This window comes from Buteo buteo, chromosome 1 (genome assembly GCF_964188355.1).
Source record: "Buteo buteo chromosome 1, bButBut1.hap1.1, whole genome shotgun sequence".
NCBI lineage: Eukaryota > Metazoa > Chordata > Aves > Accipitriformes > Accipitridae > Buteo > Buteo buteo.
The window spans coordinates 65,318,345-65,331,727 of NC_134171.1; the positions used below are offsets into that span (position 1 = coordinate 65,318,345).

General features: G+C 41.3%; 1 protein-coding gene across 9 annotated transcripts in view; it reads left to right on the plus strand.

The window, feature by feature from the left end:
* The window catches only part of ARHGAP24 (Rho GTPase activating protein 24), a 227,030-nt gene extending 213,931 nt beyond the window's left edge, over window positions 1–13,099 (plus strand). For all 9 annotated transcript variants that reach the window (XM_075034049.1, XM_075034059.1, XM_075034078.1 and 6 more), the window contains 5 exons: window positions 3,026–3,158; window positions 5,425–5,498; window positions 6,216–6,337; window positions 9,775–10,843; window positions 12,364–13,099. In XM_075034049.1, the coding sequence (XP_074890150.1) occupies window positions 3,026–3,158; window positions 5,425–5,498; window positions 6,216–6,337; window positions 9,775–10,843; window positions 12,364–12,607 (1,642 nt within the window). In that variant the 3' untranslated portion in view covers window positions 12,608–13,099. The remainder of the gene's footprint in view (window positions 1–3,025; window positions 3,159–5,424; window positions 5,499–6,215; window positions 6,338–9,774; window positions 10,844–12,363) is intronic.
* The last annotated feature ends 284 nt before the right edge of the window (window positions 13,100–13,383 follow it).

Sequence of the window (13,383 nt, forward strand, 5' to 3'; positions counted from 1 at the left end):
TCGGTTCTTCAGCAAGGTATGGGAATTCTCCTTTTTTAAATAATAAAAATAGTAATACTAAAATCTTCAGAAAGATCATCAATGCTGAGCAATCAGAGTTAGATTGTCTGCAGACAAATAGAACAGAATAGAATCATTAAGTTTGGGAAAGACCTTTAAGATCATCAAGTCCAACCATCAACCCAACACCACCATGCCCACTAAACCATGTCCTGAAGTGCCATGTCTACACATTTTTTTAACACCTCCAGGGATGGTGACTCCACCACTTCCCTAGACAGCCTGTTTCAAGGTCTGACAACCCTTTCAGTAAAGAATTTTTTCCTAATACCCAATCTAAACCTCCCTTGCTGCAACTTGAGGCCATTTCCTCTTGTCCTATTGCTCATTACTTGGGAGAAGAGACTGACACCCACCTCACTACAACCCCCCTTTCAGGTGGCTGTAGAGAGCGATAAGGTCTCCCCTCAGCCTCCTCTTCTCCAGACTAAACAGCCCCAGTTCCCTCAGCCGCTCCTCATAAGACTTGTGCTCCAGGCCCCTCACCAGCTCCGTTGCCCTTCTCCGGACATGCTCCAGCACCTCCATGTCTTTCCTGTAGTGAGGGGCCCAAAACTGAACACAGGACTCGAGGTGCGGCCTCACCAGTGCCCAGTACAGGGGAACAATCACCTCCCTGCTCCTGCTGGCCATGCTAAGGGAGCCTGTGCTCCCTTTCATGCTGCAATGTAGGGCACTGTCCTAAGGCTGCCAGTTCACATCTGCTCTCTGTGGCTGCTGCTGTCCTTCAGAGTCTGACTAGCAAAAGTCTTTCCCTCTGTATTTGCTTTTTGTTTTCCTGATGCACCAACAACTTAGAAAACTAGAGAGATCTCTCTAAAATTTGCTTCTTGGATAGGGCTGAATAGTGGCAACTGCCTGGGCATGGCATGCCATGGTTGTGCTCTAAAAACTAGCACCAATGGCAACAAGACATGTAAGCAACTACCCGAGAGATTATTGGGGTGTGGGTTTTAAGCCCTCGGGTTGTACAATCTGTAGAGTTTTGTTAGCCAGGATGTCAAGAAGAGCTTCAGTTCGCTTAGTTTGTATCTAGATTGGGGATAGGTAGAAGGCAAAGCTAGAAGCCATATCTGAGCTAGCATTTGAAATCTTATAAAATAGTACAAGCGTATCTAGTTTTATGTATAGTACTGTTCCTCACATATGTTATATATGCATCTGAGGAGCAGGGTGGTGTAAACACAGGATTCCCATTTTGGATCCAAGCCAGTCTACAAGTAGAGGGTTGCAATCAAGGGATTAGAATTTGAACCTTCCTTTAAAATGTGGATTTGCATTAGTGCTTTGTTTATCGAGTTTCTCTGGAAAACGCTTTTTGGAATTTTGGCTGGGAATTATTCATGACTGAAATAGAAATGTTTTCTGGGAATCTATTTTGAGGAGGGTGGGGGTGGTTATCATTTAAATACATACAGTGCTTTATCATTTCTATTCTTCTGTTTGACTTGGATTGCTCATACCATACCACGTTAATCTAAGGTTGTTCCCATCATTCTTGTTAAGATTTAACTTAGTAAAAAGCCATTATTGTTTTAACAGATCATTCCAAAATAATGGTTAATGTACCTCTAGTAAAGCTTAAGTGCATCAAATACCAGTGGTTCCCTTTGAGAGACTGTGAGTTTAAAAAAATGTTCCAAGTGTGAAGTTTTCAAAGAAAAAGAAAATACACAATAATGTATATTGTAGAAATGTCTGTGCATTTTCTGTTTCTTATGAAAGAAATGAGCATAATTTCTGGTTTTTTGATTTTTCAGAAGTCATAGGAAAAGATACCAGCTTGCAGTACAACTCTGTCTGAACCAGGGAAAGCATGTAGAACATTCCAGTAAGGGATATATTGAATAAATGCCTGAGTAGCTAAACCCAGAGATGGAGTTAGAAGTAACACAAGAGATTTCTTCACGCTAACTTGTAGTTTTTATCGATTTCTATTTATTTCTTTTCAGAGAAGTACTCCTAAGTTACTACAATGTAACTTTACACGCCACAGAAACATTTAAGCAAGTTCTATTGCATACTCTGAACTTGTGATTTTGATCTTTCTCCCCATCTTCTTACTTCTAGTATGCCTGATAAACAGCCTAGGCTCCTGTTAGCTGTATCCAAAAAAATCTTAAGTTTCTGCAAATGTAATTAGGAGAAAGCATATGTCATACCAGGTCTTTGACTGTCAGCCCTATAACGTTACCTGTGGTGCTAGCACTCAGACATTTACTAAGTTTGGTGACTTGCAATGCCTTAGCTTACTCAGTACAGGATAGAGCTAAAACTCATTTCCCATGGATTTATGGTTCTATGTGTAAAGTATATCCATTTTTTTGGTGTAACGGTACAGCTAAAAGGCACACTAGTCATTTTGTGGGAGCCCATAGGAAAAAGAAGCATGCCAGGGAAAGAACTGTAATTCAGATGGGGAAGTTTCAACTGAACACCTGTGGTATATATGGTCTCCTTTAAAACTTGCTTACTTAATACTGATACCAGAGTAGATGGTGATACAGAGACATGCTGGTCATGCTTTTGGAGCTGGGGCCATCTCTGGTAGGAGGATAATCGTCACTGTGTAAATATAATGCCTGGTTCTGGCTCAGGTGAAAATGAAAAGCATTAGTTAAGATGGATTTTGCATGCCTGATGTGAGGTGCCTGTCAGTGAGAGCCAGGACCTTCTCAATACCTGTGCCTGTAAATAGAGCCTTCTGTGTAATTATTTATAGTAATAAATCAGCAGAGTTGACAGACTCTGGCTTGCAGGTATCCTAAGTTCTTTATGGGACAAACACCCACCCCCACCCCCCAAAAAACCAAACCAGATTACAGATATGATCTATAAATGTGTATACTGCTGATGAGTAAAATCTGGGATGACAATGGAAAAGTTAAGCAATAGTTTTTAGCCTGTCAATCTCACAGTATTATCCCAATTCACAGTAATGACTTCTTGTATTCTAACCCAACAGCAATACAGATGTGCACACGGTAGCATCACTGCTTAAGCTATACCTAAGGGAACTCCCAGAACCAGTCATACCGTATGCAAAATATGAAGATTTTCTTTCCTGTGCCAAAATGCTCAGCAAGGAGGAAGAAATGGTGAGTTGGCAATTTGAGTAAGATGAAATAAAAGGTTGGCATGTTATAACCTGTTCCGATTTTGAGGAGGAGAGAAGCTGGAATCCCAATATCCTAATTTAAGATGTACTTCTATTAATTGAGGCTGTTTTTATATTAAAATAGTTGCCACCTAGGTCATTTGGAAGTCTAAATAAAAGCGTATAGCATAACCTTAGCTGTATCTATTGCATGTCACTGAATCCAGTTCAAATAAACATCATTGTGGTCAATGGCTTCCATTTTGCATGGAAGAGATTTACGTTTTCATGGATTATCATTCTGAACTGTAAAAGGAAGGGTCTTGATAGTTGCTGTCCAACCCTTGCCATTAAATCAGGATGACCCCTTCTAAGCATCAGGATGCCAACTTTTACTGACTTGATTGAAGGCCTACGGACTGTATTCATTGCTTATTGAATCAGGCGGCCTCAAAAAGATGGAAGTGGGCCACCTTCCAGACTCTTTTGAAACAGCATAACACAGATGAGCAAAAGAAGGGTTTTGACTGATAATATGTGCCCTGCAGTGGCATGAGCCTACTATATATTAGTCTGAAGACATAAGAAACTAAGTGTTGGGTTTTATGTTGTTCTGTGTGCTTGTAGGTAATGAGGTCAACCCTGATAATTTTTTTTTTTAAAGTAAATACAGATAGGCTCATTCTGTTGATTTCAGTCTACTCCCCTAACTTTCTAAGGTGGTTATTTCTGTTTAATTCCTTTTCGACATTTCAAATCCTGCTAGAACTGGAACCCCTCCTACCTAATCTTCTAATTGATTAAAATGAGTAGGAGCTCCTCTTTTCTGAGAGATTGTCTCCTTTCTGAGCCTTCAGTTGATGACTACCAACAGCAGAGGTGGCAGTTGTTCCCATCTGATGGAATGGGGCAGAGGGGGTGTGGGGGTGGGGAGAAAGATCTGTGGCAAACTGTCTTCTATGGTCATTATCTCTTACACCCACTGAAATTAGACTGGTTTCTTTGCTGACCTTTACAGCTTGCAGATTCTTGTCAGCTGCTTGCAAAAGGTGGGAGTGGGTTGTTCAGCTGGTTTAATTTGAGCTGCTCTTCACACAATTTATGGCAGGGGATCCTCAGAGCTAGAGTTGCAGCTATTGCTTGTGTGTGTTGTATATGTCTAACCATTGCTAGCTTCAACATAAAGCCACCTGACAGCTTCGCAGTTGGTCATCAGGCAGTTCATACTTGCAGTGATACTCATTTTCAGATTAAATTTTTAGTCATTTTATATCGGCTTAGTCCAGAGTCTATTTACATAGTTCCTCTGCAACTATGCCACAAAACACTTTATTAAATTCATTTTGAAAGCAAGATTCAAATTACAGTGGCCTTTTGGTGCTGGAGTTGGTGCTGGCAGTTTGTGAAAAATCAGTGCTATGGGTGATAAGCTACTGCAGTCCTCTATGGTGGCTTAGCAGTCCAGCTATAAGGCTGTCTGACTAGATTTTCAGTTGATCTTTCTCCATGCCAAAGTTAAAAGTGCAGTCACTGTTAAGGGAGAGAGCTGTGCATCTTGTTTCCTTTCTTAGCCCACAATCAGCAAACTTGTGCACTATCATGATCCACCTGTCTTGATTTGCATTTATTTTCATAACATACTTTAATCAAAACTCTTCTGATGCTAGCAAAGTACTGAAACCCCATACTGAAAAAGAGTCTAAAGGCACTGGTCAGTAAGGAGCATAGCCAGGGTCTGTTTCCACAGGGCTGTTCATTCCACACAGAAATGAGTGTGTGATACTCTACTTGTCCCATTCCCAGGGTGGGCACAAACTGAAATAACTGTTTATTGGTCTGAATCTAGTACGGACCAGAACTGGGTAAAATACCCAAACAGATTCTCATATGAAAATGCCAACTAGTTCAAACCAGAACTGTTCCTGGAAGCCTCAGCCTTGTTATCAGCAGGAGGAGGAATGGAGCTGCTGGTCAAAAAAAGAAAGTGAAAGAGAAGGGAAAGACAGGATGAAACCAACTTATTTACTTGTTTATTTTTATCCAGAGCTAATCCTTGTTAGCCAAATATAGCTTTCCCCATCCAAAACAGGTTCTACAAGCTGTTCCTGATGGTAACCTGTATATAGCATTTTAACACTGCAGTTTCAGTGATGTGTTTATTGTTTTGGAATTGCTGACATTTTTTTGAATCACTGGTAAAATACTAAGAAACTGTATCTCCCCACTTTTTTTTTCTTTTTTTTTTTTTTTTTTTAAACCTCTTAAAGGGCCTGAAAGAACTGGTGAAGCAAGTGAAGAGCCTGCCAGCTGTCAATTACAATCTGCTGAAATATATCTGTAGGTAAGTGCTCTTGCAAGAATATCACAATGGTATTTATAACTGTGAGCTGACAAACCTGTCTGTGAGTGAGCCCTGAAGGAAAAGCATTACTCACAGTCAGAGGATTGGTGAACTTAAGTGAATGCACTAAAAATACAGGTTTACTGCATGACTAATTACTGATTTGCTCTATCAAGGTGCATAGTTATGACTTGCTGAGTGCAGCCTGCTTATGAAAGGAAGAAAAGCTAGAAGGCAGAAGTGAATATATTCTGTCCTCTTTATAGGACCCTGGTTTTCCCATTTATAACTGCAGTTATTGGCCTTGGCTGTGCACTCCTGAAGCATGGTATCCTTGAAAAATGTGTATGTCTTGTAGTATATAGATTAGTTTCATGGATACGTCTAAGATCTTAAAAAACATGTCTTACATAGTTGCAATTTGAGGATATTTTATGGGCCAAGTAGTTGATTAATTATGCTGGAGAAAGTTACCATCTTCAACAGAGTTATCTTGTAGTCAGTCCAGGTTGAGATTTAAATCTTTTTTATCAATGTATAATTTTGAAGAAAATCTGAAGAAGTTGAGGAGAATAGCCCTGAGCTTTCAAGATGTTCCATGAGGACTTGGAATGGAATACTTGAACTATATTAAGAAACCATCACATGCTTTGATTTTTTTTTTTTTTTTTTTTTTCCTTTTTACATGTTCCTTAAACGCCTCTTTCTCCCTCACAGATTCCTTGATGAAGTCCAGTCTTATTCAGGCATAAACAAAATGAGTGTGCAAAATCTGGCTACTGTTTTTGGCCCCAACATCCTTCGCCCCAAAGTGGAAGATCCTCTGACTATCATGGAGGGTGAGCTTACTGTACATGACTTGTAATAGAAAGAAGGAATGTCTGTATGTTTATTAACAGTAAATACTAGTCCATGTAGTATGTGCAGTAAGTTCCGTATATCTGTTTTATAGACACAGAATTCTTCAACCTGAATGAACTTCTGGGTTAAATCTTGCAGGTTACTGTAAAAGTGACTGAAATGTGCAGCATTGCAAACAGACTTTGCATGACATTGTGCTGCCCTGGCAACTTCACTAAAAATGAACTTTTTCTCTCAAAACTTGCTGCAAATATGGCGTGTTCTTATTCAGCACGTGTGGTTGGAGTGCAGTTAATATTTTACCTGTGGTTCTTAAGGATGAGAAAAAGTTAGTACAGGTTCATACTGCAGTGACCCATATAGAATCCCCCCCAAGGCAGTAGTACATTACATGCCTTCTTGCACAACAGTGATAAAATTGTCAGCTGCATTCTGTTATTTACAGCAATGTTCAGCTGTAGCATTTTGCTGTGATTAAGACAAAAATACAGCCATGACAATATCCTCCTATAATTTCCTCTTAGGCTTAATCTTTGTGACTTTAATTCTCCATAAAGTACAGAATGCCTTTTCTCCCTCCAAACGCTTTTTTCTTAATATGTAGGATTTACCTAACTTTCTCAGAAATCAGGGCTCTACACAGACCCTGCACTGAAAATTTTACCAAAACTCAAAAATGCAGCGTTCATAGTTTATTTGAGAGTGTGTGGATTTATTCTTTATCTGTGAGTTTGATGCTTTTTCTCTTCCCCAGATACAACAATTCCCCATATACTTTGTTCATTTACTTGGCTTCCTGAAGTCTTACATTCTGTCCTTCTTCCTTTTAATTCTTAACATGATGACTATGTTGCTGTGAACAGAAACATGGCATTTCCAAACCATGTATGAAAGCAGTGAATACCCAGGTTTAGCTGTCTGAACAGTAGCTCAGACAAGCCAGAAAACCTTCTAACGTGGAACGGGTTTTTAATCATCATCTTCACTTTAACATCTGGATTCTCATTGTCACAGAGAATGGTTTGATCATGCATTTGACTCAGAAGGGTTTGCAAGAGCAAGTGTCCAATTTATGTGCATGTTTATTATGACTGCGCATGAGTATCATCAAACCTGTGCAGCTTTAAATCTGCATTTGTGGCTTCCCCCTGGTTTCTATACATACTTGTCTCAAATGCACTGTGACTATCTGATACGGGGGGGCAGAGATAAGCTTCACTGTGTCACTGAAGTCCTAGTTTACACATCTGGCATCATCTCCCCATGGTATTTTGAGAGAGAAACAGAAGAGTCTTGCTTTGTTTCCTTCCTCGTCAACTGTCTTGTCATGTCTCTCGCAGGAGTTACATTTTTTGTGTGTGCATGCACACGCGCACATACTACCTATCACTTCACTTTCAACCTGTGTCTCTGTACCTACAGAACTGCCAGACTGACTGGAATAGTAGCTTCTTTTACCCTGACACTTCTGTAGAGCTTAGCAGCCTGGTAGATAATGGCTGTGAATGTTTCTCTTGGTCAAACAGCAAACTGTCCCTTTTTTTCCCATGCTTTTGCATTAAGTAGTACAAAAAGTACTTCAAATTGTTTAATAGACTGGAATTGGAGAGAGATGTCAAAGAGCTGATTTATACCACTGAAGTCAATGAGAACAGTATCTCACAGGATGACGTTTACTGATGGGGATACAGTGTATCTTCAGCTTACCTGGGGCAGGGGAGACGAATGGAGATTTGGGACGGGGAGAGACGAGTTAGCCATTCCTAAATAAAATACTATTTTCTAGGTTTATATTTTTCCAGAACTGGCTGCTTCCTAAAGTTGGGGGGGGGGGGGGGGGGGTGTTTTCTTTTGTTGTTGGGGGTTTTTTTAAAGTTTGAGCAAGAAAGTTTTTGTTTTGTTTTGTTTTGTTTTGAATCTGGGTGGAAAGGGAAAATAATATGTTTTTCCAGTTCTTGAAAGCAACTGTCTGGCCTTCCAGTCTGCTTATCAACAGCCCTAGCACTAAAATGATGGCATATAGGAGCTTTTACCAAAGACTGTACATCGACTAGTGCTCATGGCCACCCTTCTTCATTGCTGTTTGCTTTGTGGAGAGTGCTTTTCTTGCACAATCATTCAAAGTCAAACACGCAGCTATGGATTACCATACCTCTATAATGGGGATGAGGAGTTGAGGTTTTTTGGTTGAAGAGAGATTTTCCAGAATTCCAATCATGGGGCAATTTTTTCCTGTCAAATGCAGTGGTAAAAGTTGCCTGAGTACAGTGCAATGTTCATAGTAAAATTCTGCACATAACAGCTAATGTTCTCAGAAGGAATACAGCTAAACGTGCCATGGGAGTAACTAAGTGAATTTTCCTGCTGCACAGTTCTAATGTGTGATTTTTGCCTTAGCAAACAAATAAACAAGAACACTAAAAAGATGTTGTCAAGTACATACATTGAATTGGCTCTTAGTAGTAGTATTTTAAAAGGGTGCAGTATAAAGATCCAGAATATTACAAAGGAGTTGATGTGAAACGATATTGCACAGTGGGAAATTACTGATTAGAAGAGCACAGCATGCCTCTGAAAGCTCTCTAGGAGCTTAAAAATGGGGTGGTCATTATAACTACCTTGACCTTGTTCCTGAAATATTCTTAGTAATCCTTAATGAGCTTAACAAAGTAGAGGTGTACATCTTTATTACCCCAAGTCTAGTTATAAATGTTAGTGTGTAAATTACAGTGCAGTCAAGTGGTGTCCACGCCAAGGGGTTGTTCTTTAAGAGGAAAGGTAGCCATTTATTACAGCAAGTAGCAAGCTGTGGTCCTGCATTAGTTCTGTACTGTGCTATAATGTGGTATAGTTTCCTGGTTGCCTATAGTCTCACCACAGAGTGGTTAAAGGCATTCGCATCAAGTTAATTTTATCACATTACTGTTCTCTTTTGCTCCAAAACACTAAAACGTTCTGTGTTCCAGCAATGCAAATCCCTTGTCTGCCCATTTGCTGTTAAACTACTAAATGTAAGTGCTGTGCCAGAATAAGACTTTGGTTTTAAAAATGATCGCCACGTCGAGTTGCAACACATCACTTATAATGATGTTTTCCTTTGCTACTTGTTATCTCCTTCTGTGGTCTTCCTGGGATGCAGTTGCTGTCACGGTAATAGCTTCTTCACAAAAGTTCCTGTTCTTAGAGGGCCTGCTGGCTCGGTTTGTTGGAAGGAAGAGGTGGTGTTGATCTGGCCCAGTAGCCGGAGGCACTTCAGGCATGTTAAACATTCCGAGTGTTAGAGATGGATGCATTGCATAAATGTTTGTATAAGCTGAATGTTTACTAAGTATTTGTGGAATCTGATGGATAAAGTATATTTATGCCCTAAACAAAACAGGCCATTAATGACCACATGCTTGGTGTCTCCTTTCAGGTACAGTAGTAGTCCAGCAGCTAATGTCAGTGATGATTAGCAAACATGAAGAGCTGTTTCCCAAGGATGCAGACCCTCAGATGGGACCTGAGGTATGCAACAACAACAATGAAATGCCAAAGAAAGCGATTGCGGGGCAACTACAGAACAAAGAGAACAACAACACCAAGGAGACAGCAATGAGGCGCTGCTCTTGGGACAAACCTGAGTCTCCCCAAAGTGGAAGTATGGACAATGAGTCTCCAACTGCTCTGCCAGGCAGCAAGACAAATAGCCCCAGGAACAGCATCCAGAAACTAGATGTCACCAGAAGCCCACCGCTCATGGTGAAAAAAAATCCTGCTTTTAATAAAGGTAGCGGCATAGTCACCAACGGGTCCTTCAGCAGTTCTGTGGAGGGCCCTGAGAAGAGCCAGACCTTACCAAACTGTACCCTGCAAACTAGGAGAACATCGTCCCTGAAAGGACCAGTGACTAAGATGGGCACACACAGCGTGCAGAATGGAGGTGTGCGGATGGGTGTTTCTAGCACAGATGGGCACAGCAACACCCTCAACAGCCGCACCCCAGGCTGGGTGCCTAATGGCTACGTCACGCTGAGGGACAACAAACAGAAAGAACTGGTGAGTGAGTCAGGCCAGCACAACAGGCTTTCCACCTATGACAATGTCCACCAGCAGTTCTCTATGGTGAACTCTGATGACAAACAGAGTGTGGACAGTGCCACCTGGTCAACATCCTCTTGTGAAATATCCCTCCCTGAGCAGTCCAACTCCTGTCGTTCATCCACCACCACCTGCCCTGAGCAGGACTTTTATGCGGGTAACTTTGAAGACTCTGTGCTGGATGGACCACCACATGAAGACCTCTCTAACCCGGGTGACTATGAGAACAAAAGTGACAGAAGGAGTGTGGGGGGCCACAGCAGCCGAGCCACCAGCAGCAGCGATAACAGTGAAACGTTTGTTGCCAACAGTACTAACAATCATAGTGCTTTGCACAGCCTCGTGTCCAGCTTGAAGCAAGAGATGGCCAAGCAAAAACTAGAGTATGAGACAAGGATAAAAAGGTAAGACTGTTTGGGTCTACCATCTGACTGCCTCTTGCAGAATAAACCCAAGAAGTTTTCCCTCTTGGTGTCTTGCTAGCATTCTTCACTAGCTGCAGTCACTGGGTGCCTGCCACTGAGTTTCCCGTCTTTCAGTGTTGACATACTTTGATGTTGCTTTTGCGATATCATGATCCAAAGTGGTTTGTTTCAGAGCAATTGCTTGCCACAGTTGTGACACGCTATCCTATTGGCATCAAAAATAGTCAGAACCTTGTGAGTTTCTGTAGAATCTAGTTAACAAAATCAGTAGGCTCTCACAATGTTTTAATTAGTCGATGCCTGTTCTCCAGAGACTGAGTGAGAAGGGCAACTGGGCATCATCTTTCAGTGAAACCGGTGCCATGGCTTATTCCACCTGTAGTTTTTGGGAGTCGGAGACTGCTGAAACTCCTTTCCAGGGTCCTTGTTCCACTTGAGAGAGTGCTGCATCTGGGAGTTACCTCTGTTCACGGTTCTATCTCTGCACTGCTGCTTTGCCTGAGCCTTTCCTTCACAGCTCAGACCTGTTGAAGGCGGCAAGGGAGAGCCATGTCGTTGTCTACAGATAGCATGGACTCTTCTCGCACACAATGAGGTTGCTAGGATGGATGGCCATAATGATCAGTGAATAACCTCAAAGTCTGGGCTTAGCATTAACTAGTCCACACAGCAGTGCAGAGCTGAATGTGCTCTCTTTGTAATAAAGGCTATTCAGCAAAGCTGTTCAGGACTTGTCTTCTGTTCTCACCCCTGTTGCACAGCAGCCCTTTGCGTTGGTACCTCTGGCACTGCAAGTCATAGCTGGATCACAACATGAGAGCGCTACTGGTAACAGCAGTTGCCAGCGAAAGTGCAGCATACAAAATATTGCAGTCTTTCACCCACATCACTATTTCAGCGTAGGATGCAGCACAGTTAGAGCATTTCTTATAATGTTTAATATGCATGATGACTGCGTGTTCAGTACCACTTGGATTTCTAATGCTTTCCATTGGAAAGCTAGATCTGAAATGGGGTAATTTTTCTAGACAAAAACCATGTCAATGGCAGGTTTTTTAAACTATCAATCCGTATTTGCAAATAGATACAGCAGATAAATCAGTTGAAAAAAGGAGATTAGCAGTGAAACAAAGACATTCAGGGTATTATTCTGACCCTGTAAGTGACACTAGTGCAACTACAGCAGGAGCTGGGTGTCAACACTTCCAGAAGTAAAAGGGATACTTAGCCTATTCCTGGAGAATTAGATGGAGCTGTTTGCTACTGTGCACCTTGCCAGTGGCTGTTATTAGGCATTTTCTAAATGAGCTGTCAAAGAGATTTCCCTGTGAGAATGGTTCACTGATGAAGCCATGGTTTGTAGATACACCTCTCAAAAATTCAATCTAAGCTTTGTGAATGAAAAGACCTGTATGAATTTGTTGGTGGTGTGTATGTCTGCTCGAGTGAGAGAGGAGTGTGCTGCTCAGGAGCTGTCTGCTTTTATTTCATTTTCGCAGCTTGGAGCAGAGAAATCTCACCCTGGAGACGGAAATGATGGCCCTGCATGAAGAACTGGATCAAGAGCGGAAGAAGTTCACAATGGTAGAAATCAAAATGCGTAATGCAGAACGGGCCAAGGAAGATGCAGAGAAGAGGAATGATATGTTGCAGAAGGAAATGGAGCAGTTTTTCTCCACTTTTGGAGAACTAACAGTGGAGTCTCGCAGACCAGAAAGAGGCAATACCATCTGGATCCAGTGAGCATTGGAAGTATAGACTGTGGGACTTTGGGGAAGGGCTTGGGGGTATTATACTGTATCAGGTGGCTGGTCACCTGTCTGAGGCTAGTACTCAACATAATGTTATAAACCCTTGAAGGAAGAAATCATACAGACATTAACCACTCATATCTACAGTGTGTACTTATCAAGTTTTACTCCTTGAATGCTTCATGAGACTACTGTCAAGTGTTACAACTGGATACGTGTATATAAATTTTTTTAAAAAATCACCTTAGAGAGCAAGAGATGTATCTCAAGAAATATTTTAATGCAAGTCTTGTATTTAAACTGGTAAATTGAAATGTTGTTGCAATCAAGCTTTATATCAAGGCTTTTCTCCCTTGCACTTAACATAATAAGCTATTTTTGGCATTGTGTTACCATCAGCTTATTTTGTATATCAAATGTTTTTTGGTTTTGTTTTTGTTACCCCTCTTGCTGGGGACTGAAGATAAACAGATATGTTAAGGTATGTGTGCCCATGGTTAACCCTGATTTGCGTCGCTTTTGAAAAGACAGCAGGATGAGAAACAGCAGCACGCTAAGGGCAAAATAAAGCAGTACTAATTTAACAGAATTGATGGCCAGGGTAGATAGCACCAGGACACCTATATCGTAAAAACCAAATGAGGATATCAAGTCAGCAAAATTGGGGACAATGGCAAAAGGCTAAACAGATGCTTGTTTGGGAGCACATGTGGGTGGCAGAGTAAGAAGTTGGGAAAGGGGAACTTAAGACAAAGTCAGTCACATGAC